Raw genomic sequence first — 27,045 nt, forward strand, 5'->3', positions numbered from 1 at the left:
TAGTATTAAGACTTATTGGTCCTGTTCTGCCCTGCACACTATCTGAGCCTCTACCCTAACATCTCTGTAGGGCTATGAAGCCTGTCTGCTTGCCAGTCCTAGTCATTATTGGCCATTTTGAGGGGTTTTATCCTAGGCGTACCATCCCTTGCAATCTTTCTATGATCTCTAGAGCTCTCATTGCTCCTTTGCAGCATTCTGATGAGAACCCTGTCTCTGTGTGTCTCTATTTAATAGCCGCCGAAACTAGGTTACCATGGCACCTCGAATGCTACCGGGCTTAGCAGCAATTTCGGGGTGCCATGGCAACTTGACGCTCCTACTTTCTGCTGGATTCTGCAAAAGAGGCAGGTCCATCAGAATGCCATTTATTCCCCCACATTTGTTATTGTCCTTTCTGCAGTTACACCATTGGGCCTACACTTGCAAGACTGTTAAATAATTCTGGTCTAACTTCTTAAATTATTAACCAATGTATCAGTCCTATACATGATTCCAAGTTGGACAGAGGCTTTAAAAAGAATGAGGACTAGCAAGATGTAAAGCAAGAAATCATATGACCTGCAATGTGTCGAGTATAATCAAAAACATGCCACCATTTTGTTATTTTATTCCGCACACAATTATATTTCATATTTTATTTAGCAAAGTGTATTTACAAACAAGTTGGGCCATGGGGAGTGAAAACAAAAGGAAGTTTACAAGTTCATGTGGCGCCAGCATTACTCCTGCTCAGCTCTCTTTGTAGTAGCTGTTGAAATTAATTCGCAGCAAGAAATCCTCCAGATGTGGTTGATATCCTCGATTTACAAGCTTGGTGACCACTAGGAAGGTAAAAATATCTAATTTAGCAAGTTCTCATTCCAAATTTATTTTGATAAAATTGTTCGCCTTTTTTTTTTGTTTGTTTACAATTAGTTTGTTCTTATGTTGCAACCTAAAATGGTCTTGTTTCATGATCCTGCTTTCGCAACAAGCCTGGAATCCAAATATGCCCACTAAGACTCATCCAGGATGAAGAAATATCCAAAAGAATGTGAGACTGCAACAGTATATATTTTTAGCATAATGGGAAATTTGGTCGCGGTCGTTTCGCCAGACTGACCCTCCGCTGTCGCCGGCCACTGGAACCACTGCCGCCGGCAGAGTCGAAGGTAATTTTTATTACTGGGTAGGGGGTTAATTTAAGGGGTTTTACTGGTTACGGTAGGGGGTTAATTTAAAGGTTTTAGGGTAGTGGGTTAATTTAAGGGTTTCAGGGGAGGGGGTTAATTTAAGGGTTTTATGGTAAGGGCGTTGGGTAGGGGGTTTTAGTTTAGGAGGTTTACTTACCTTCGCGGCTGGCGTCGGAATGGCCGGCGGCAGCTTCTGGTGGCGGAGTCGTGGCCATTTGGTCACGGCAAAACAGCTACAACCAAATGTCCTAGACCGTATTTTTAGATGGATTCATTTCCACCGAGTAGTAATAGGACCAGAGAAATTGGACTCCAATTTACGAGAGGAGGAACAATATGTTTATATTTAGTGTTACACTTTAAAAACATTGTAAGGATGGGAAAATAGATAATTAGCAGCATAAAAACCTATAGATGTCTTACCTTCAAAAAGGAAGTCAGAATAATACTTGAAAGTATTATAAGACTGCTGCATTAAGACAAAATTTGGATGAATAGCCGTCTGTTTTCCTGCGTCACAGGTCCATGGCTGAGAGATTAACTGGATGCGGAACTTCAGGATCAAGCTGAATATACTGTGAATAATCTTCATTACTGGGGCAGCCTTCTCAGTGAGCAGTCCTCTAGAAAACAAATCAGTAACATACTGTTTAACCAGAAAAAAACACCCTGTAGCCATGAGATTCAATTCATTGAACATTTTTGAAAAGTGGAGTTCACTGAAACATCTGTTACACATGCAGTGTTTTCTGAATCCTATGTATGTATTGAAATTCTCCTTATCTTTAACACATCACAAAACATGGATGAAACAAAAGTTAAGTAATATGAATGATGCAGACAGGTCTCTGTTTGTGCTGAAAAACTGATAAAATGCAGCAATATCAACATGCATTCATTTTAACTATATTTTTAAGGTGTTCGGCTACATAAAAATGTTGATGCATTGAAGTGCTGAAGGATCTCTTTACTGCTCTGTGTATTAATTAAGATATACATACATACAGTGGTGTGAAAAAGAAAGTACACCCTGTTTGAATTCTATGGTTTAACATATCAGTTCATAATGACAATCATCTGTTCCTTAGCAGGTCTAAAAATTAGGTAAATACAACCTCAGATGAACAACAATACATGACATATTACACCGTGTCATGATTTATTTAACAAAAATAAAGCCAAAATGGAGAAGCCATGTGTGAAAAACTAAGTACACCCTTACTGCTTCCATAGGAATTAAGATGCTAAGTAGCAGACAGGTGCTGCTAACCAAATGCCCTTGATTAATTGATCATCAGCAAGTGTGACCACCTCTATAAAAGCCAAAGTTTTAGCAGTTTGCTGGTCTGGAGAATTCAGGTGTGTGTTAACACAATGCCAAGGAGGAAAGACATCAGCAATAATCTTAGAGAAGCAATTGTTGCTGCCCATCAATCTGGGAAGGGTTATAAGGCCATTTCCAAACAATTTAAAGTCCATCATTCTACAGTGAGAAAGATTATTGAAAAGTGGAAACATTCAAGACAATTGCCAATCTTCCCAGGAGTGGACATCCCAGCAAATTCACCCCAAGGTCAGACCGTGCAATGCTCAGAGAAATTGCAAAAAAACAAGAGTTACATCTCAGACTCTACAGGCCTCAGTTAGCATGTTAAATGATAAAGTTCATGACAGTAAAATTAGAAAAAGACTGAACAAGTATGGTTTGTTTGGAAGGGTTGCCAGGAGAAAGCCTATTCTCTCTAAAAAGAACATGGCAGCACGGGTTAGGTTTGCAAAGTTGCATCTGAACAAACCACAAGACTTCTGGAACAATGTCCTTTGGACAGACGAGACCAAAGTGGAGATGTTTGGCCATAATGCACAGCGCCACGTTTGGCGAAAACCAAACACAGCATATCAGCACAAACACCTCATACCAACCGTCAAGCACGGTGGTTGAGGGGTGATGATTTGGGCTTGTTTTGCAGCCACAGGACCTGGTAACCTTGTAGTCATTGAGTCGACCCTGAACTCCTCTGTATACCAAAGTATTCTAGAGTCAAATGTGAGGCCATCTGTCCGACAGCTAAAGCTTGGCCGAAATTGGGTCATGCAACAGGACAATGATCCCAAGCACACCAGCAAATCTACAACAAAAAGGCTGAAAAAGAAAAGAATCAAGGTGTTGCAATGGCCCAGTCAAAATCCAGACCTCAACCCGATTGAAATGCTGTGGCTGGACCTTAAGAGAGCTGTGCATAAACAAATGCCTACAAACCAAAATTCCTCCACAACGATGTGAGAGACTGATAGTCATACAGAAAACGATTACTTCAAGTTATTGCTGCTAAAGGTGGTTCTACAAGCTATTGAATCATAAGGTGTACTTGGTTTTTCACACATGGCTTCTCCATTTTGGCTTTATTTTTGTTACATTAATCATGACACGGTGTAATATGTCATGTGTTGTTGTTCATCTGAGGTTGTATTTAACAAATTTTAAGACTTGCTAAGGAACAGATGATTGTTATTATGTCCTGATATGTAAAACCATAGAATTCAAAGAGGGTGTACTTTCTTTTTGACACAACTGTACATAATTCTAGGCCTGCATTATCCTTTGAAAACTTTATGCAGTGGAAGCAGTAGTTCCCCCAGTTTGAGCACCCGTGCCCTAGTGGATATTCACAGGAATTTGCAAATCTGTCTGAGCTGAATGTTTTACACACATTTGTAACTTGCATTTTGTTGACAAGCATAATATTGATAAAATGAGCCCGTCGTATTAGGATTGTAATGCTATAGCGCGTGCTAGGCAATGAAAAATACCTGTCTCCGTAGGACAGTCAAGTGCAGACGTGCGTGCGCACGGCAGACAGCGTTGGCGAAGCAGTTGTGTGGAAATACAAAGAAATGTGTATTTCCGAGTGGCTGCCGTGCCACGTGACACTGCAAGCCAATCACAGTGCTGCCTACCGTTGTTACGTCATGGCCACGCCTCCTAACCGCACGTCACCGTCTGGCCTATAGGCACTAAACATGCGCGCGCGCCCCCGCACGTACTATATTACAAGCCTAACAATAGTAAGTAAAACTCTGGCAGCGTTACCTAAAAAGTGCTTTGTTAAGGTATTCTGCGTGCGTCCTATGAATCTCTTCAAGGTTGCTAACAGCAGATAGCTTGTTTCTGAATTCACACCAGGTAACATGCAGAATCTGGTTAGCGATATAACCCTGAATAACCTTTACAAAGTGCTGCATTTCATGTCGGTAGAGCTGGAGTTGCCGATATTGAACCGAGTTAGATGCTTTGTTCACCAGTGCTGCAAATAAAGCAAGGAATAAGAAACAGAATAAACACAAACCAATAATCTCTCCAATAGAGATTACATCTATATGCTAACAATATTTTTTTCTCTGACTATTTCAATAAAGCCTGACATTACAAATAAAAAGCTATTGGCTAATACTCATTTATATGACAGCTTTACAGCTTCAAAATGTACTCTACCTCAATCTCGATTCCCTTATGGTGCCATGAAAACATTAGTGGAGAACAGACGTATGGCTTTCTTTTTTTGAGCTGGATGTCCGTTCTGCTTTCTAAGAAAAGGCTTCCATATGCGGACACTAGATTCGTACTAGCAAGTTCTGTCTTTGGCCTCAATGAACAAACGCTTCCTATACACTTCACAAGTTGCATTTTGACCATGAAAAAAAAAAAAAGTCGAATACATTATGTTTGATAATCTGTACTTTTATATGCATAATAAGAGTGCATATCAGAGCATTGTGAGGTATGGGGGTCTTCATGGGTGGCGTCTTGGATTGCCGCCCTTTTTTAGCCGCGGGTTCTCTCCTGCTTCACTCTCACTTTCTCCATTTGATGCTCATTTTTTTAAACTCCATTCCTCCGTGGCTGCAATGTCTGGTGTCCAACGCGTTTTGTGAAATGTCTTAGCACTTCGTCAGAGTTTACACAAGTGTGCTCTCTCCAGTTCATTTAAATAGTTATTGGTGCAATTAAGAGGCTATTAGGCTTCCAATTAATGTCATTGTTTGTTGATTGCCTTTCTAATTATATAAAACAAACTTAATAGTATACTTTAAAATCAATATAAAATGAACATAATAAATGAATTCCCTGTCTACTCAATTAAAAAAATAGAGGAAAGCTGCACAACAATTAAAAATTACAATTAATACATAAGTTAGTTCTTTAAAAAGTTGGTTTTGTCCCAAAAAAACCTTTTTCATAAATAGACCAAGTTTTGATGATTAGGTATGCTTAGGATCATAAAGCATGTTGATTTAGAAGAGGATAGGAAATAAAAAATAAAACATTTGAAATAAAAAATTGGAAGATAAAACGCTGGGAGGACAAAAAAATTTTTTTAATTCAAAAGCTTTAAGAAACCCAAAAGAACCCCTAGTTGAAAATAAATTAAGAAGATTATGTGGGAAGGACTGTCAGATTTATGCTTTTATATCTTTTAATCTTTTGTTTAAAGATAAAAATAAATATTGGATATGGATAACATAAGACTTTATATTTATTTTAGATAATTAGAAAGGCCCATGAACAATTACAGTAATTGGAAGCCTAAGTGTCTCTTAATTGCACCAATAACCACTTAAATTAACTGAACTGAAGAGCTAGCACACTTGCATATCACTGACGAAGTGCTAAAGATATTGCACGAAACGCGTTGGATACCAGGCATTGCAGCCACAGAGGAACGGAGCTAAAAAGAGCACCAAATGATGAAAGACCGTGAAGCAGGATAGAACCAGCGGGTAAGAGAGTGCAGGAATTGGCTAGACTGGCAATCCGAGACGCCACCCTCGGACACCCCCAGATCTCACGTCACTCAGACTCTGGAAGACATGCCGAAGGCTACTTCATTGATGAAGTACATGCTAAAATCTGAAACATTGTAAGTGCATAAGGTTACTTTGTTTCCTAATACTTCTAAAATATACTACACCATGAGGCTCGCTCTGTCTGCGCTTCTTTTTTCAGATAGTACTGTACTTGTAGGCCTAATTGCCAGCTTGGGGAGAGCCTACAAAGAAGCTGCACAGAGCGTCCCTATCATGTGTCCCTACCTTATGAACAAGTGGTTGGGATAAAATGCCATTTTAATCTCTTGGCTGCCAGAGGGGCCTGCTACATATTGCAATATAATGTGTTTTTAGGTTTACCTGGCAACAAAGGTCCTCATTGTGTATTGGATAGGGTGTAATTATCTGCCTGCGGGCCAAAGCCTGACCTTTACACTTACCAGTCCGTTTCAAATGAAACCAAACATCCCCTAATGTCCACACCATGTGCTTCAGCTGTAGCAGAAATGAGAAAATCTTGTTGTACTTATTCATGCAGGTCTCTGTGATGACGATGTTCAAAGGCCAATCGACCTTTGGGAGACAAATAAAAAAAGCATCAAGAGAAGTTAAAATCCTTACCAATTGAAACGGGTGTGAGCATTATACCAAGGTGGAAGTCACGGTTGATAAGGCTGAAATATAGAATTGTTGACTCTCTAAAGCTCAGAAACGTACAAGATCCCAGGCAACATGGATTTAATGGTGGAGATCATATCACAACAAACCTAAAATCTTATTTTGCCTGGGTGACTATAATAGATTAGGGTGGAACAGTAGATGTAGCTTACTGTTCCTGCATTTTAGTAAAGGATTTGACACTGTTGCACATAGAAGCCCGATAAACAAGTTGCAATTTGTGGGCTTGGACGCTAAGCTGGTAGAGTGGATCAGACATTGGTTGAAGGAGAGGTAGCAGAGAGTTGTAGTAAAAGTGAGTACTTTCAGAGGAGGGGGAGGTGAGCAGTGGAGTACCTCAGGGATCCGTACTGGGACCAGTGCTCTTTTACATGTTTATTAGCGACATTAGAAATGGTCCGGAGGGGTAAGTACACTCCAGTTGGGGTAAACAAAATTAATACTGTTTTAGATAGATTGGAGGAATGATCAAGCGTGGGAAAACTACAATGCAATGCCAAAAAGTGCAGGATAATGCACTTGGGTCACAAAATAAAAAAAATAGAATACTGGATTAATGGCACTATAACTACTGAAGAGAAAAGGGACATGCAAGTCCTTATTTCAGTGGACTTAAAAATAGGCAAGCAAAGTAATGCAGAAAGCCAGCAGGATATTATGTTGTATAGGAGAAGCATTAGCAGCAGACAGGGTAGTGATGCCAAGTTATAGAGATCCATTGGTTAGACCTCACCTATAGTATTGTGCTCAATTCTGGAGACCATATCTCTGGAAGAGCCAGTCAAACAGTCTTGCCTCTACCACCTCTGTTGGATCAAGAAACTTAAGCCTCTCCTTTGGGAGGCGGACCTGTGGAAGGTCACCCAGACCCTGGTCACTCTCAGATTTAACTAGGGCAATTCACTCTAATCTTGGCTTGACAAACAACCAGATCAATCATTTGGAAGCAATACAGAATACTGTAGAACTATCAGAAAAACTTGCAAGGATATGACCACATAAATGGAACACAGAGAATTTCACTGCTATTGATCAGACAGAGAATCGAGTTCAAAGTACCCTCTACAATTTATAAAGTCACACATGACCTAGCACCAACATACATACCCGGAACGCATCACTTCATTAGGAACCAACCAGACTACTCAGCAACCAACAATATTGATTAAAATCAAGTGCATTCTTAGCAAAAGGGCCAAACTGAAACAACCTTCCAATCTATCATGAAATCACCTAAGACCCACCTCTATAGTGAACTAATTGGGCACTAGTCTACTTTGCTCACCATATTCATCTGCCCTGCAAAACGCACAGGTATTTGGCATGCTAACATCCCCTACACCCACAACAAAGAAAGACATTGATAGATTGATATGTTCCCTTCAAGACAATTTGAATTGATACTAATAAAGATATTGCAGAGCGCCAGTCCATGTACAGGTCCTGAGGTACTCCACTGGTCCACTTCCTCTCCCTCTTAATATAGCCCATTTAGGTAGAAAACAAGGAAGCATGATCGCTGCTCTAATTGCACTCAATATCCTATAATGAATGCAGTGATGTCAATGGTTAAAAGCCATTTTAATGAGAACTATTTAAAATAAGCACATGAAAATAAGTGGTAACACAAAATGGGACAAAACAAGCACAAACTAACTAAAAACCGGGCATTAGACAACAGCCAATAGTGTGAACCTAATGCTCTCAGTTTCAAACAGCAGTGTTTATTTAGTAGACTCACGGTTTGATATGGTAACTTGCACACAATCAATTAGCACACAATCAAAAGAGCAGTTACTAGGTTAATTGTAGATAGAATTCCAAAAATCTGAGCCCTTTTGAGCATATGGCTCAGTTACAAGCAAAGAAGATTGATATTGACATAGTTACAAATGTAGCTGCTGTAAGAACTTCAATCAGTACCAGGCATCTCCCGAAGAGCAGTCTGGGCCCCTCCAGACAGAAGATGCCAACACAAAATGTTAACAAAACGCAATGAAAAGCATATCATGAGTGATGGCTTCTACTGTCTATGCCTATCTTTGTTCAGCCCAATTAAACATGCAAAAGCTAAAATGTCATTTTCAATATACCCTGATAATGCAGAGAATTCAAAAACATGCTTTGTGTACTTGCTCACCTTATATTTTAACTCCAAACAACTTAAGGCATCAGGGGCAGTGGGTGTGAACATTTCGGGGAAGTACTTCAGTGCAAAAGAGAGATTGGAAGCAAGCGGCGAGTCCCCATGCAGACTGTACTGCAGAGCTTTGCTCAATATGGAATTAAGAACCAAGGGAGTGAGCAGTTCACTTGGTGTCTGTCCTGATCCGAGCTTGAAGAAGAAAATATTTATTAACATGTTTCTTTTTCTGTTAACAGATAAATACATTTTTATCAGGATTTAAACCAGGTAGCAATTCCCAAACAGTAAATGTGCAAACAGCAATGATTACATTTCAAACGTGCCATCTTTGTGCATGTGATCTTTTTACACACTTGTGTGTAGTTTATCAGTTTGCATGTACCAGAAGAAGTGTAAAAATAGATGCCGTTTCTTCTCATAGGAAGAAATATTTTTGTGGGGTAACTGTTAATTTTAAGAATGAATGGGAAGTGCTTTGACCATTTATAAGCTTTAATAAATATATATACAGGCAGTCCTCGGTTATCCGACACAATGCGTTACTCAAAATGGCGTTGTAAAGCGAAACGTTGTAAAGCGAAACACGTTTTCCCATAGGAGCACTGTTCAAATGAAAGGTTCTGTTCCTGAAGGCATTTTTAACACTAAAATACACCAAATATTTTATGCAGGCAATAAGATATGCAGCACACACATAAATTATATAGTGTATATACTGTATTATATATATAATATAACAAAATAAATAATATATTAGATGGTATAATATAATATTATATACTATAATATTATATATACGCTCTTATGACGCTTTGCAACAATGTTTATGTGAATGTGTATATATATACACACATACATAACGTTGCAAAGCGTCGTAAGAGCGTTGGATAAGCCATTTTTGCGTTGTAAAAATGAACATAGGTATGCATTGCATAGCGTTGGATAAGCCATTCATTGTAAAGCGAAGCGTTGTAAAACGAGGACTGCCTGTATTTCCCATTCATATTGTTCCTATTGCCTATAGTTCAAAGCATTCTGAATCACAATCGTATGTTAAAATAAAGCCTTAATCGTGTATGCAGTCTAATTCATTGTGGCTTTAGTTTAATAGAGAGAAAAAGCACCCAAACATAGCTATTTGTTTTAGTTAATCAGTACCCATTAGTTGGAAATGACTTTAATGGCATGTCTTCAATGGGAAGCTAATGTATATTTTTACAATTGAACAAAATATTTTTCTTTAATTCATTTACTTGGTTTTGTGTTGCCCTTTCTCAACTCGAAGACCTATTTACTAAGCAGTGTGAAGCCTTAGCACATCTATGCCTCATTTAAGTAAATGGGTTTCAAGTGGAGGTAAGCCCTAGCCACATCTAGTACTTTATATCTGGATCTACGTTATACATTTTTGTAAGATTCAGAAGGAATAGCAATCTGTATATTTTCTTACTATCTGGAAACTTTTGTGCCTCTTTCTATTAATGCTTTTTCGGTCAGAGAGGCCTGTATAGTGGCAGAGGGCCTGCAGTTGACAGTAAAGGTTAACGCACTATATACACTGTAACAAGGTTAGTTTTATAAATAAAAATCTGTATCAACCCTTCTGTGCTGGAGATGCCTGAGAACGCCATGCTCTAGCACCGAGGAGGTTAAATACATCTACATATTCTTCACACTGTCCACAAAAAAAAAAATGGGGTAAAGAGAAAAAAAAGTTAGATACTGTACCTTTTCAAAAAGCAAATCACTGAGGGACTGAGCGAACTCCCCATCTTCCATCAGCAGAAAATGCCGTAAAGCTTTGAAATGTTTTTCCATGGTCAGTTCCACAAAATAGTAATCTACTATGGCTTTATTTACAAGAGAAACACTTGCAATAAAAAAAGAAGACATAGTATTAGTGATTGTTCAAAATGGCTTTGTGTTTTTTTTTTTTTACATAAAATTATTAAGATCTGCGAAATTATTCTAACACCCAACATCAACACATAGGGGGTTATCCTTAATACTGCGTTAGTAACGATCAGGGAACTATCGCATGAAAACTCTTATTGCGTTCAATAGGAGTTTCCATATGATAATGCACCAATCAGCAATGTTGCATTTTAATGAATAACTCCCGTAAAAAGCAAATGTTTGCTCTGTGTGTAAATATTAATACAGCGGGTGGGGGGGGGGGGAGAGAAGTAAAATAATAGCTTAAAATGTGCCGATGTTTACTCTGGTACTCACTGGGATACCATAGGAGCAGTAACAGAATATTTCATCAGTACTGGCAGAGAAAGGAGTTCAATGAGCTGAACCGCGGATTCGTCGGTGGCCGACTGTATGTCAGGATCCATAGGGAAAGAAAACTGCCTGGGCATCACATGGCTCAGCAGGTGGAGAAGAGGAGGCTCGGCTGTATTCAAAAGAAAAATGTTACATGAAGTTACCAACAAGATTTGAAACTATTTTGCTTCTGCTGATTTCAAAACAATCTGCCAATCTCCTGTTCAAAACGGTTATACTCAGCCTGCAAATAGTGACAAATAAAATGTACACTGATTAAAGAGACGCAGGGATGGGACTTGATGGCCTTTGTGGTAGTATTTTCTTCCACGTGTTTGGACCCATAACAATTGTATATCCACTCCAGTAGGAATGTGAGTTTCACTATCAACACTAACAAATAGTTATTTTCCTGACTTTTCTATTCAATTGGGTCTTTCTTATAAATTTCATATAAAAAACATGTACATGCATGCATATACTGTATTATATATATATATATATATATATATATATATATATATATATATATATATATATACAGTGTTCGACAAACCTATACATTTGCTCGCCCCGGGCGAGTGGATTTAACCCCCGGGCGAGTAAATATTGGCCCAAGCAGCACACGTTTGGTACTAGGTGGCGAGTAGATTTTTTTGTGTGGCGAGTAGATTTTTTGGTGATTTGTCAACCACTGTATATATATATATATATATATATATATATATATATATATATATATATATATATATATATATATATATATATATATTAAACCTTCTAAATTACTCACACATCAACTCATAACTGTCCTGGTATTTTTCAAGGCAATATTTGTCTGCCAGGGCCCGCAAATAGTCCTGCTCTTTCACCCAAGCGTCGTCAGCAGTACGGACATCTTCCTTTCGGTCAGCTGCACGGTGATGGGCCCCCGATGGACATACCAAGCTTGATGCATGGTCACCAGATGCTCCTTCCTCGCAGGCAGAAGCAGCTTTCTGAGAAGAAAGGTCAAATGTATACAGCAGGATAGAATAATGATTTTTATACTATAGTAGCTATAGATTTACATACATTACTTTGATCCAACTGTTGTCCTGACAATGTTCTATTTTATTTCAACAAAACGAGAACCTCCCAAATTCTATGTCAGGTTTTAATGTTAATCAGGCTTTTTTTTTCACTGATTGTTTACAAAGCAGTCTTTTCAGTGTGATAAAGTAATATCTAAATCGTTAACTTGGTAATGTTAACATGTTATAATTATGTTTCTTCTGTTTCATCCTTAGTGGAAGCATTGTATGCTAAGAGATAATGGGGAAAGGCAGTGTTACAGACATGTCTGATAATATACATGCAAATGTACCACACGTGGTATTTTTATTTGCTGTACATCATTACAGAACAAAAACGTTATTGTATATCATGATCTCTGGGGTAATGTGTGAAATGTTGTGTTTCTATTGTCTTTCTGAAAACATTTACAAATTGTACAGGATTCCTGTGTAGAATTTAACTTTGTGCTGCAAATGGCTTCAATACATGTAAATAGTAGATGGTTGGTACAAGATTTTACTCTCAAGAATAAATTAAACTTCATCATATGTTTGCATGATAGTCTGTTTCACAAACTGAATTACTTGAATGCACAACTGATGCAACGTGTGAAGTGTGAAAGGCTGCAGAAATATATAGAAGTACAAAGTGCTACGTTTTACCTGGAGGGGACTTGAAGAAAGTTGCTTGCTCTCACCATTTGTATTCCCTATTATTGAAACAGAAATTGAACCATCACAGTATATCAACCATTCTCCCTAAACATAATGACTTGGTTATAATCTACTTCATATTTTTCAGTATTTGCCCCAAATGTAGGTGCATGTTCTTCCCGCCTTTGCCTATTTACTCATTCATTGTCTCTACCAATCCCCTCTCCCCTTTCCCCTTCTCTTCCTCCCAATTGCCTTCATCTACATTTTAACTTTCATCTTTCTTTATCTCTAAATTATATACAAGTCCCTCGAGACCTCTGTTGCAGTGATTCCCAACTCCAATCTTCAAGTACCCCCAACAGGACAGGATTTAAGGATATCTCTGTCATTTTGGTTGAGCCACCGGTGCTGAAGCAGGGATATCCTGAATACCAACAGAGATATTGGTGAATCCGGGACACTCACATAGAATCCAAGTGGTCCGCACAAAAATAGAGCAATTAAAAAACTATCCTGAATACCAGACCTGTTGGAGGTACTTGAGGACTGGAGTTGGGAATCGCTGCTTGATTGCATCAACCTTAATCTATCCCTCTATCCACTTCAAATGATCTTCCTCTGTATGCTTCTGCAGTAACTCCTTTTACAATGTGTCAGGGAGGGACTACATACTGTATGAACTTCTTATGCACGTGCAACTTTCAGATTGTATTTCTTACCTGCTGTAGCATTTTCTTCCCTTTCAACTTCTTTCAAACTCGAAGATAAGAAAAGCGTTCCATCATCAGATGCAGGGGTGTGCTCTGGAGGCAGCGCCTTAACTACATCCGACTCTCTCTCTAGATTTGTAATCCTTCTGTTAGCCTCCGATTTTCCACTGTATAGTAAATCTTGAACTGTAGAGTCTGATGAATGACCGAATTCTGATTTCTGAATCTGTTTCACGTCGCATTCTTTGGGTGACCAGTCTCTAATTTGAATGCTTGACTGTGACGGATGACCAAAGGTACTACAGTGGGGTTTTGATAATTCCACATCAGAAACGTGTCCTCCGATTTGTATGTTGGACTGTGAAGCATGTCCATGGACATTACATTGAGGTTGCAAAGATACAACATCAGAAACATTCTCCCCAATTTTAATATTTGCATCGGACGCGTGACCATGGACATTCCATCGGGGCCTGGATGGCCTCACATCAGATACATTTTCGCCAATCTTGATGTTGGCCTGAGACGCATGTCCATGAATATTCTGGCTGGGCCTGGAAGGATCCACATCAGAAGCATATTCCCCAACTTGTATGTGTCCCGTGGAGACATGGCCATGCAGATTCCATCGAGGTCGACCAGGCTCCACATCAGACATGTATTCACCAACTTTTATGTGTGAAACAGAGGCGTGACCATGCTGGCTAGGATGTGGCGGAGACACTTTAACGTTTGGGACGTAGTCTCCAATTTTAATACTAGCATCTGATACATGCCCATGGATATTCCAACGAGGCCTTGTAGGCTGCACATCAGATACATTTTCTCCAATTTGTATGTGTCCTTGTGAAACTTGGGTAAATGCTATGGGTTTCAGTACAGTATTAAAATCATACTCATCCCCAGAATTACCTTCTTCCATTTCAGTCTTAGAAGCAGGCTGACTTTCCCTAATCTCTGTGGCTTTAGTAAGATCTGAACCGATATCTTTTAAAGCATCGTCTACTTTAGATTGATCGACACTCAGTTCAACATGCTGCTCCTTACTGGATGAAGTGGGTAAGAAATCTGCAATGTCTACATCAGGCGTGCACAGGTTGGCTTCAACTGGCATAACTAATGTCGAAGAAACATTACTTTCTGCATTTGTGCTTCCTGAATACAAGGTTATAGCATCAGCTTGTGTGTGTAAACTCAATGTTTGATTAATGTAAGTAAGACTTTCGGCTTGAGATTCTTCATCATTAATATTGGTGTCTGAAGGCTGTGGTTCAGTAGTTGGTAGCTACAGATAAATAAATACATATCACACATTTCAGAGTTTAACGAGTATCAACACAATCCCATATCACACAAGGGCCTCTGCTTGAAAATGTGAAAATTGTTGGCCACAATTCCCCAATTGTGTATTTGTGTATGATCCTCCCATTCTTTATTATGTACCCCCACTGAAATTGTGCAAAAATAAATAGTTTGAAAAAAAGTCGATCCAATTTGTTGATCAGCTCAAAGCTGAGCAACACTCCTCACAGCAAAGCAAGTACTTGTAAAAAAAGGGAATAAAACCAGTAAGACAATAGAGGCCCACAAACGGGGGTAATTCTATATAGTCAACCAGCTGTTTGGGCCATTTTCAGATGAAAATCTCCATTAAAAAGGTAAATAGAAAGATTTTAGGCCACAAACTGCCCAAAAGGCTGCCTCTGCAGCTATAGAGTAAAACCCAAAGACTGAACATGCAACAGGGTGAAAGTCTTTTTTGCCATTAAAAATAAAACAGATTCCAATACAAGCGATAATCACACATTGGAATCCACATTCAAATTGAATACTGAACTTGCAAACAAATGTGAACGCACATACCTACAATACAAGCATGGCTTGTTGTGTGGAGACGTCACCAGGAAAGGTTTGGAAAGTGCAGCCTGAAAATTGAATAGAAAACTAACCTCAAGTCTTTCATCCCCTAAAGGAGCTCTTAAAGCGACCTGCGCGCTGTGTGGTGTCTCTGCCTGTGGGACAATGTCCAGTCTCGCTCTACATTGATCCACTGGGAACTGTGTAAGCAGAGTCTACAAGTATGGGAGGGAGAAAGAATGAGTTATTGATTACATCCAATATTCTGATTTTACTTTCAGGGTTGTCAGTTTCTACGAAAATAGAAGGAAAGACAGAATGAAATTGAAAAAGGACCCAAATAAGAAATATACCCCATCGTGACGTATTACTGGTCTGGCATATACTAACATACCTCTATGTGCTTTTTATCCTCCATGAAAAAGTTTCGCCGCGCGGTTTCAAGCTTCTGACGCTGGAGTTTCCAGAGTGCTCTCTGCTCTTTCCGGGTGGCGTCCTCTGACAGCCGGCTGTAGTGCGCAATCAGCTCTTGCCTGGGACAGCAAACACGGGGCAATGCAGTTGTTTCACAAATGATTTTCATGCAAGATTGTAGTCTTCAAACATTAATGTGCAGAATGAGCATAGCCCACAAGGAACGTTGCACAAACCAAATAGACACACACACACAGCACTCAAGTACTACTAAATGTAGTACAGAAAACGTGAGAATTTTTGATGCACATGCTGCAGTTCAGATCCTACGTTTGAGCATCCAACACAGATTTGCTCCAAAAAGTTTATCCTAGTAGTGAAAGATATTTAAAAAGTAAATACGTTGCATGCAATGTCATACAGGTATGGGACGAATTACCTTGCACTTGACTCCAATTCTTCCTCCAAAGCCTTTAACCTTTTCTCCCGCTCAGTCAGGTCGCGGGCGTAGCTGAAATCATCCTCAGCCTCCTCTTGCTTGGCTGTAAGGCGCCGCTGGGTGTGGCAAAATAAAAAAAAAAAAAGACCATTAGGAACTAGTTTAAAAATCAGTTTTCTTAATTGAAAGTCAACGGTTGGAAATCCCTACTAGGAGCTCGAATAAGCATTTCAACATTATAACGTGGGTCTCCGCTGCATTTAAGGGTCCTCACTTTTCATATTTATTACAGTATGCTACAGCTGAGACTGCTCTACTATGAAGTGTGTGTCCAAAATATACATTATCGTGATTAGCATTGGAGCAGTTTTCATACCTGCTGGAAACACTAAGAAAATTATGGATTTTTTTGGGGGGGGGGGGGTTAAAATGACGCCCCCACTATTTGATTCCAAAGTTCAAATGTTTCTAGTGATTTCCCCAATTTCGTTTCTCAAAATCCGACTACGAAGACGTATGAAGAATACCTCTTGTTCTTTCTCAAATTGCTTTTTCAACTTCTGAAACAGTTCTCTCTTCTTTGTGTCATGAGCCATTTTTTCTGACAATTGCCGATCTGGATTTTTAACATAAAAAAAAAAAGAAGTATAAAAAAAGAGACAAATAAAAACATTAACTATGTGCAAATGATAGAAAACCAGCCCTACCTTTAAAGATTTCCAGGACTTTTTCTGCCGTTTCATGAGCTTGAACAATTAATTCCTGCTTTGCAATTTTTGTTTGCAAATCCTAAAAATAAAGAGCCGAAAAGTTAATTGCTGTTACCCTTATACTTACTTTGCATCACTTTAATCAGCGGTGTGGGGGGATAAGTATTGCCACATATTGTATCTCTGTTACTGCTGACGTTTTACAGCCTACACGCAGATCGTGTTCGGGCATTGGAGATGGTATCGTGGCAGTCACTCAAGTTGCACATATGTATTGTTATGTAAACAACAGATATACAGATATTGCCAGACTTACTGTCCCCGTGACAAGGTGAGAGATTACAGCCGTGTGAACACTCTCGCAATCACATGGACAGCAAGCCTAGCTACATCTGTATAGGAGTGTTGTATGTTATCACAGAGGTACAATGATATGAATGCTGTCATATGAAGCCTAAGGCCAGGTCCCCAGTGGCCGCTGCGGTGCGCGACGCACACAAGGCACAGCCCTCTATGGAGCAGGTCCCAGTCGGCGTGTGTGCGGGCGCGCACAAGCCGCAATGCGCGACCGTCCTGGCCAAAAGACAAGATTTTTGTATTTTGGCGCGGCGGCCGAGCATTGGCCACGTCACAGCGGTGGTTCAGCCAATGAGGGCGAACCAGCCGCGTGACATGGCCGTGCCCTGCCACGCCCCCTCACACACCCCGGTCGAGATCTCGTCTTTCCCCCTGCAGCACAGGCAGACCGCGGCTTGCACCCATGCACGCGCTGCCAGGCACGCCTGCAGGAGCCAACACTGAGGCCGTAGCTTACAATTATTTCAAAGTGCAGGTCTCCTTAAAGACAGAGATACAAATTAGTGCTCTACTCATAAGTTCATAATGAAGTTCTACATTTAATGTGACAGCCAAGAACAGTGGAATAACAATGTTTCAGGTCCCATATGGACTTTATCAGGTGTCATCTACTAACATCTATTTTTTCTACCATGCTATTTTACCACCTTTGTTTGCGAGTGTGAATTTGTAAGGTTTTCATCAACCTAATAGATGTATTAAACGGTAATATAGTATGGGGCATGCGCTTCTGCTTTTTGTTTTTTAGATCCCCTGGAACTTGGTTTATTCCACAGAAGCTGCTCAGACCCCCGGAATTATTTGGGTTATCTACCCTATATCCTTTTTTCAACGGACCTGGACTTTGATGTAATTACTAATTGCTCCTACTGCTTTTATGAATACTATTGTTTGTTCAGCTTTTTAGCGCTGATATATATCTATAGATCTATATATCTAGAGAAGGAGTGGCTCAGTGAGAAAAGACACTGACTAGCACTTTGAAGCAGGGGAACCTGGTTCAATTCCCGGTGTCGGCTCCTTGTGACCTTGGGCAAGTCACTTAATCTCCCTGTGCCTCAGGCACCAAAACCAGATTGTAAGCTCCACGGGGCAGGGTCCTGGGCCTGCAAATGTCTCTGTAAAGCGCTGCGTAAAACTAGCAGCGCTATACTAGAACATGCTATTATATATATATATATATATATATATATATATATATATATCTCTCTCTCGCAGGAAGGACAATGATTGTTTCTTCCTTCCAAATATAACATTTATAACCATCCCCTCCACACTATGCAACCAATTAGAAAAGGGGATGAAAACATACTTTTGGTTGTATTACAGCATAGTAAGACAATAGTCTACAATATTTGCTATGTCTCGACTTGCAAACACTGCCACAACCACTTCAAAAACATGATCTCAATTTCTTACATTGGGCGCATATTTTAAAGTCACCAATAACAAACGTAATATCTATTAAACATATCACTGGGTTTGGTTAGTAATACAGTATCTATTAAACATATCACTGGGTTTGGTTAGTAACATCTATTAAACATATCACTGGGTTTGGTTAGTAACATCTATTAAACATATCACTGGGTTTAGGTTAGTAACATCTATTAAACATATCACTGGGTTTGGGTTAGTAATATCTATTAAACATATCACTGAGTTTGGGTTAGTAATATCTATTAAACATATCACTGGGTTTGGGTAGTAACATCTATTAAACATATCACTGGGTTTGGTTAGTAATACAGTATCTATTAAACATATCACTGGGTTTGGTTACATTTGAGACTGCACTTTCAAGATTGATATAAAATATAACCCACGCAGAGCATTGCATTTACCGCCAGCAGTAAAGCAACGAGAAGGAGCAATTGTGTTTCTTTGCACTCTTCACCCTTACCTTCTCCTCTTTGCTGATGGAGCAATACCGGGCTATTCTCTCCATGCGGGCTACATAGATGGCACAGTCCTTTTCCATTTCCTTTAGGTCTTGCAGGGAGAAAGATACAGATATTCGAGGTACAGGGATATCAGACCAGCAAATGTAATGCTGCAAAATAAAAGGAAATATATACATAATCTTACACCGTGAAGTTGATCGTCCGCACTTATTGATGCACAGTATTTTACTAATTAATCACAGGGTGAAGTGAGAAATTGAGCCTACACTTGTATGAGTTCCTTCCTTTTAATATTCAATTCCCATGGATTCATTCATCTGTTATAAGGTACACATGTAAATTGAACCCTTTATTTCCTACTGTGCTTTACTACTCTGGTGATTTGTATATCACGTAAATCATTGGTTTTGTAGTGAACTATACAAGTATTTTGTTGCCAGCAGCGCACTGATAAATGTGGGTTCATATTTACACAAGTTCTGCCCGAACGTAATGTAACATGAGTGAATCGCAGAAGGAGCCGCACAGTAAGTAACGGCAGCGACTCAAAGTTTGAAGCAGGGAAATCTAGTTCAAATTCCGGTGTCAGCTCCTTGTGACCAAGGGCTCTTTATCTTCCAGTGACTCAGGCACAAAAAAATAGATTGTAAGCTTTGCAGGGCAAGGACCTGTGCTTGGCCAATAGCCTACAGTTTGTAAAATGTGATGAAATACCCGTTTTAAATGGTAAGCTTTGAAGTGATTTAGAAGACATCCACACGGGGAATATGAAATAAACACGGCTTGATCAAGAAAGTGGAGACAAAAATAGTTTGGACAAAATAACAGGGTAAAAATTTAGAGAATTTAAAAAATCCACCAATATTCCTTGAAAGCAGTTGCAAAGAGCTTTACGGCGATGTAGAACATGATCGGGTAACAGAAAGGTTGTACGAGAGAGGGCATGATAGATGCACGGTGACACGTGAACTACTGTAATATATATATATTATAGACTATACCATAGACATCCAGCACACGTGAGAATATTGCTTAAATGTGTTTTATTGAAGGATCGACGTTATACCTCCCCTTGGGACCTTTGACAACGTGGCCCGAAGCATCAATCACTGAATAAAACACATTTAAGAAAAATTCCCAAGTGTGCAGGAATTTTATGCGAACCTGTACTGCACTGTTACTCCGAGACACCTTGGTCAAAACCCTTTGGGAGGGCCTTACCTCAACACACACAGACACACAGACAAACACACACAAACTTACAAAATGACCTTGCGTTGCAAATGAAGTCAGTGAACTCATATATTCCACACATTTACCTTGGGGCAGCATAATTTCAACAAGTTTATGGTTTTCCCACAAATGTAGATCTCGTTAGCTAGATGTTTCAAAAAGACGGGCACGCAGTCTTCCACTTCCTTCGAAATCAAAATGTATCCATGACTCCAGTAGCGTTTATCTAACAAAAAGAAACAAGTTCTCCATGTTAACTATGCATTAAAACGGTATTATTTTCATCATAACAAAAAAATTAAATGCTGTACCTCTAAATCCAAGGAAATCTTCATTCACCTGGATCATGAATTCTCCACACACATCCCTGAAGACACCACTATACACCCAATCGTATATAAACCTGAACAAATGAAAGAAAAGCATTTTTCCCCCTAAAGTAAAGCTAAATACTTAAACCTTTTTCATACTGAAAATCAAGACCCACAAACAAGTTTAATACAGTGTTCTCGTTTATCGCATGACATTTAACCTCAAATATCACAATTATACTATAGACAGTTTAGAAGTTACAAATCTTCATGAAAAAGTAATACGTTGGGACAATAAAAGGTATCACATGCTTCAACATACCTACTCTGCTCCAGGATCATTACAATTACTAGAACTATGCAAAGATTGTACACAGCGGTTATATGTGGGGAAGACTGGTAGCACATTCCCAGTCTGGCAACTACAGGCATACCCCGCATTAACGTACGCAATGGGACCGGAGCATGTATGTAAAGCGAAAATGTACTTAAAGTGAAGCACTGCCTTTTTCCTACTTATCGATACATGTACTGTACTGCAATCGTCATAAATGTGTATAACTGATGTAAATAACACATGTGTAAAAGGCTCTATAGTCTCCCCGCTTGCGCACAGCTTCGGTACAGGTAGGGAGCCAGTATTGCTGTTCAGGACGTGCTGACAGGTGCATGCGTGAGCTGCCGTTTTCCTATTGAGCGATATGTACTTACTCGCGAGTGTACTTAAAGTGTGTGTCCTTAAACCGGGGTATGCCTGTAGTGTGTCAAATAAATAAAAAATAAAAAAAAATATATATATATATATATATATATAGAAACCCTGTCTTCCCATAAGAAAAGGCACAAAAGCAGCAACACTCAGATAAAGCAAAATATCAAATCACTCACTCATACACCAGCTATCCTATGCGTTTCGTAGCATACGCTACTTATGCTACGAAACGCGTAGGATAGCTGGTGTATGAGTGATTTAATTTCTACCCTTGATATCTCTCAGTCTTATCTCGATTATCCTGCTTTTGATACGTGTCTTACACGTTTATTGACTGCAAAGTATCCGTGACGCGGCTACTGCATTGCAACCGCTCCCGTCAACAGCGTGCCGAAAAGCGCCGCAAAGGAACACTGCTGTAAACCGGATGGTGATCTCTCCAGCTCTGGTACCGGAACGGGTCTTCTCTATGACTGGGTAACCGCGACGGAGGATCGATAGAAGTCTGAGGGACATTCCCTGATGCAGAATAAGATCTACCTTATAGATCCTTTGCCTCCCATCTGACGGTTCAGCTGTTCCCCTGGGTGCTGTGTGTTCGTGCTCCTCTGCTGCTGGTGACGTGCGGTGCCGGGTAATATATGCCTGAGTGCATGCAACGCCTTACTTATTCCTATCTGATGTACGCAGATATTTTACCTTTTGCATATTAATACATATTCCGAACTTACTTCACTATGCGTTTGCGCTGTTGTTTTTTTGTCTTACCATTTATGAATTTGGTGGCTCTTCTCTGCACTCTCTAGTTCCATAGTGTCTTTTCTATGGAGTGGTGCCCAAAATTGTACTCCATAATTCAAGGTGTGGTCTTACTAATTATTTTTCAAAAGGGGCATAATTATATTTACTTCCCTTCCATCCATTGCCCGTTTAATGCCAGATAACATCTTGTTTGCCTTCGCAGCTACTGAATGACTTTGGGCACTATAGGTAAGCTTGCTGTCTACAAGCACTCCTAATTCATTATCCATTAAGGATTCTCATTTATGCCCATTTAATTTGTAAATTGCCTATTTATTCTTGTTTCTCAAATGCACAACCATACATTTACTATATAAAACATAATCTGCCATTTAGCTGCCCAAGTTTCCAGTCTATTCAAGTCTTCTGGAGATAAATTACATCCTGCTCTGATTCTACTACCTTACACAATTTAGTGTCATCAGCAAAGATTGAGACTTTGCTCTCTATGCCAACCTCAAGATCATTAATAAACAAGTTAAAAAGTAGGGGTCCCAGTACTGATCCCTGAGGTACTCCACACACAACCTGAAAAAGTTAAATTTATTACAACTCTGTCTATCCTTCAACCAGTTTTCAATCCAGGTGCCAATATTTTAACGGAGTCCAATTTGCTTTATTTTGTACACTAACCTTGTGTGTGGAACCGTATCAAAAGCCTTTGCAAAATCTAAGTAGACCACATCAACTGCATTACCCTGGTCTAAATTCCTACTTATCTCATCAAGGAAACTAATAAGGTTACTTTGGCACGACCTATCCTTCATAAATCCATGCAGACTATTACTAATAATGTTGTTTTCCCTTAGATATTCATGAATATTATGCCGTACTAAACCTTCAAGTAGTTTCCCCCCTATTGATGTCAGCCATACAGGTCTGTAATTCCCCGGTTGTGATCAAGCTTCCTTTTTATATATAGGCACCACGTCTTCTTTACCACAATCTTCTGGTACTGAGCCTGTGGAAATCTAGTCCTTGAATATTAAATATAATGGTTTGGCTATTACTGCTCAACTCCTTGAGAACTGATGGACGTATGCCATCGGGGCCAGGTGCCTTATTTACTTTAATTTGATCGGGTCGCCTATGCACTTATTCCTCAGTTAACCAATTGCTTGCTAATATAGAGGTTGTGGCTTCCTCCTGCGGCACTTTTATTGCTATTGATTGTTCCCTGGTAAACACAGCGGCAAAGAATTTGTTTAATACCTCTGCTTTTTCCTTATCTCCAATAATTTGCCTGCCCATCTCACACTGAAAGAGTCCAATATTCTCTTTTCTAATTTTTGTTATTAAAAGGTACTTAAAGAACATTTTAGGGTTGATCTTACGTTCTATTGCAATTCTTTTTTCATTGTCCTTTTTTGCCAATTTTATTGTCCTTTTGCAACTTTTGTCACATTCCTTATAATTCTGATATGATGTCTCCGTCCCTTCTGACTTAAAGAATCAAAAAGCCTGCCTCTACTTTTCCATTTCCTCCCCTACCTGTTTATTTAGCCACATTGGTTTAGACTGGTTTCTTTTATATTTATTACCCAATGGTATACACTGATAAGTGTGCTTTTCTAACAATGTTTTAAAGACTGCCCATTTATCTTCCACATTTTTCTCTGCAAAAACATTATCCCAATTTATTCCTTATAGATTAGCCCTCCGTTTATTAAAATCTGTCTGTCTAAAAAGTTTAAAGTCTTTGTTGAACCCAAGTAATATGTTTTTTTGATCATTTATTTCAAATGAGACCATGTTATGATCACTGTTACCCAAATTTTCCCGGACTTTAATATTTGTTATTACTTCTACATTGTTTGATATTACCAAATCCAGTATTGCCCCTCTCTGATCCTTCCGAAAAAGGGAATAAACCTCTAATCAGTGTTTCCCAACTCCAGTCCGCAGGTAATCCCAACAGGTCAGGTCTTAAGGATATCTCTGCTCCAGCACAGGTGAGTCAATCAGCGGCTCAGTTACTTTGACTGAGCCACCTGTGCTGGAGCAGGGATATCCTTAAGACCTGACCTGTTGGGGTTCCCTGAGGACTGGAGTTGGGAACAACTGCTTTAAATGAACTGCCCAGTGATGAGTTTCATCCCACCATGTTTCAGTAATGCCTATGATATCATACTGCTTCCCTTGTAGCTATTAATTCAAACACCCCCATTTTATCTGTCAGGCTTCTTGCATTAGCAAGCATTTATTTAAGGGTTTTTTCAGTCTGTACTATTATCTTATCTGCTCCTGCCTTTCTACTCCAATTGTATTTAGTCTTTAGAAGTTTTCTAGTATTATCTGTATTTAACATGGGTGTCTCCCCACTTGCCCTCATTCTACCTACATGACCCCTTGCTATATCCCCATAACTATCTATTCTACTTAGTTATCTGTTTCTTGTCCCTCCATACTAGGTTAATGCATGTAAGAATAGATGTATATCTCTATTTATACTGTATAGTGTCATCCAGGTACATAGCACTTTTCAGCAGTAATACAAGTGGCATTACATTATAAAACTTAATGGGAATAAGTACATCAGACATAAAACAATAGGAAAAGAAGTCCCTGCCCTGAAGAGCTTACAATCTAACTGGTAGTGGGGAGAACTTACAGAGACAGGAGGAGGGTATTCTGGTAAACGCGTCTGCAAGAGGCCATAGTCAGTGCAATTTGAATGTATAGTATCAGCCAATGGAGCTACCCATATGTTTCATGAAAGAGCTGTGTTTTAAGAAAGGTTCTAAAAAGGTGGAGAGAGAGGGTGTCAGGCGGATATTGAGGGGAAGGACATTCCAGATGTGTGGGGCAGTAAGTGAGAGAGGTTTTAGGCGGGCGGGGGCTTTAGATACAAAAGGAGCAGACAGAAGACATCCTTGCAATTCAGCCTGTAGGAAGCGGCTCTGCCTTCTCACCGGGTGTAAAAATTATAATGTTTTGCTCATTTCGAAAATCCCAAGCGTGCTATTTATGCCAAGAGGCACACATTTCTAAAGCAAACATACTGTACCTTGTATACGGTTCACAACTAGTTTTTAACAGAGATAACAAGAGCGGGTAATTTTCATTGCTGCTGTTTTCAAGGGCCTCTTTGTATAGATATGAAAGTAGTTTCACTCCCTGAAAAAAAAAAAAAAAATTCACATCAAAAAAGCAAAATGCTAATCAAGGGACAATAACACTGGAGGAATATTGGAGTAACCTCCACTGAAGCTTCTAAGTATGAGGTCTGCATAAGTTTAGAATAAAGTTCATCATTGATAATGTCTGTGAAAGAATTACTGTATAGGATCTAAAATGTCCCAACCTGTGTCCGTTTGAACGGGAATAATATCCAACGGAGTGAGTACCTTTAAACTTTGTGAGGTAGAGACCACGGTAATGATCTAACTCTTTACAGACTCCCTGAGTCAATGAATTGGTTGAGCACTTGTGATAGAACTGAGTTGCTAAAGGAATGATAGGCAGAGTTCATAGGTCTGCAGACATGATTCTGGCCAAAAATCACAGTGCAAGCAGAGCCGTGGCTTGTATCTCTGGAAAAAACTTTCAGCTGAAGTGTAAACAACAGGTTTTTATTCACTCCGATTGCGGCCCACGAGGGGTGGTTTGGCGTGCTCCTATCGGGGTTAGTCACAGAAGAAAAGCTGGTAATGGTGGTGCACAGCCGATGAAAAACAGACTTGGACTGCCGGTTGCCGAAAGCACAGAGAAACTTTTTTGGCACATATGATCAGGGAGGAGAGCGCCATTACCAAATTTTCTTCCGTAATCAAGGGACAATACTGTAAAGAGGCATTCTGATAACATATGAATAACAAATGACAGCCAAGTGCATTTATTAACTTCTGTATCATGTTGGGATGTACAAAATGCTCCCTAACATGATTGATAACACCAATACTGAGACTATGACTGAATGTCTGACCCCATCTCCTATACTGACTGTAAATATGTTCCGCAGAGATTTTGGTTCCCTGCTTTGCGCTTTCTACAATGTAACTTGTTGACCTTTTCCTATTTCAGGAGATCGCAACCTCAGTTGTTACTGGATTTGGAATGACACGGATTGGAATATTCAGAATGACATGCAATAATATTGGTCTTTATACAGCGTTTTTACCAGGTCTCCTTTAAAACGTAGGTGTATTTAGTAAACGCGGCAATAAAGCCAAAACTGTGTAAGCAGAATAAGTCGCAATGTGACACCATTTGCTAAAGATTGAGAAGTAAAAAGGTTTTTTTTAACACTGATTTACATTTTCATTAGAATCCGCGCAGTTTGCCAGATGTTGGCAAGTTACACACAATATACGGAGCACATTCATGCTCAGATATATGCACATGTTGGGAGTTTTGAAAAGCACAACACAAGCATCATCAACATTGCAATACAGCAGGTGTGTATCAGACAACAAGTGTAAGTCCTATTGTGTGCAGGCCACCTCACACAAGAGGCAGCAATCGTATTGTGGGAGTTAAGGAAGCAGAAAGCAGTGAAGGTGCGCAGTGGCAATGGGTCAAATGCTCATAGGACTAAATAGAAGAGCAAGAACCACACACAACTCTTATTAACTGCTTTGATTTGGGGGAGCGAGGGGTATTAAACAGTGTCAGAGCATCAAAGGTTAATAATGAATGTTAGTCTCGTGATGTAACATTTTTATTCATATCAAACTTTCCAACCAAAAAAAGTTTGAGATTTGTATTTGGGGTGTATAGTCTAATTGGTGAAGCTCCGACCAGCTTTTGAAGTTAACGCTACTTTTTTAAAAGTAATTTATAGCCAGA

General features: G+C 39.4%; 1 protein-coding gene across 5 annotated transcripts in view; it reads right to left on the bottom strand.

Moving 5' to 3' along the window:
- Positions 1-579: 579 nt before the first annotated feature.
- The window catches only part of TUBGCP6 (tubulin gamma complex component 6), a 43,721-nt gene continuing 17,255 nt past the window's right edge, over positions 580-27,045 (bottom strand). For 4 of the 5 annotated variants that reach the window (XM_075599847.1, XM_075599850.1, XM_075599848.1 and 1 more), the window contains 19 exons: positions 25,265-25,374; positions 20,745-20,836; positions 20,520-20,659; positions 19,200-19,349; positions 16,937-17,018; positions 16,757-16,845; positions 16,230-16,345; positions 15,771-15,909; positions 15,469-15,591; positions 13,529-14,804; positions 12,816-12,862; positions 11,891-12,095; positions 11,059-11,227; positions 10,555-10,696; positions 8,821-9,015; positions 6,443-6,575; positions 4,267-4,480; positions 1,599-1,798; positions 580-824 (listed from right to left, as the gene is read on the bottom strand). In XM_075599847.1, coding sequence (XP_075455962.1) covers positions 733-824; positions 1,599-1,798; positions 4,267-4,480; positions 6,443-6,575; positions 8,821-9,015; positions 10,555-10,696; positions 11,059-11,227; positions 11,891-12,095; positions 12,816-12,862; positions 13,529-14,804; positions 15,469-15,591; positions 15,771-15,909; positions 16,230-16,345; positions 16,757-16,845; positions 16,937-17,018; positions 19,200-19,349; positions 20,520-20,659; positions 20,745-20,836; positions 25,265-25,374 — 3,714 coding nt within the window. In that variant the 3' untranslated portion in view covers positions 580-732. Of the gene's footprint in view, positions 825-1,598; positions 1,799-4,266; positions 4,481-4,668; positions 4,846-6,442; positions 6,576-8,820; positions 9,016-10,554; positions 10,697-11,058; positions 11,228-11,890; positions 12,096-12,815; positions 12,863-13,528; positions 14,805-15,468; positions 15,592-15,770; positions 15,910-16,229; positions 16,346-16,756; positions 16,846-16,936; positions 17,019-19,199; positions 19,350-20,519; positions 20,660-20,744; positions 20,837-25,264; positions 25,375-27,045 lie in introns of those variants that run through there. The other variant, XR_012801644.1, reaches the window with a different exon arrangement.

The sequence above is a fragment of the Ascaphus truei genome, chromosome 5 (assembly GCF_040206685.1).
Source record: "Ascaphus truei isolate aAscTru1 chromosome 5, aAscTru1.hap1, whole genome shotgun sequence".
Taxonomy (NCBI): Eukaryota; Metazoa; Chordata; class Amphibia; order Anura; family Ascaphidae; genus Ascaphus; species Ascaphus truei.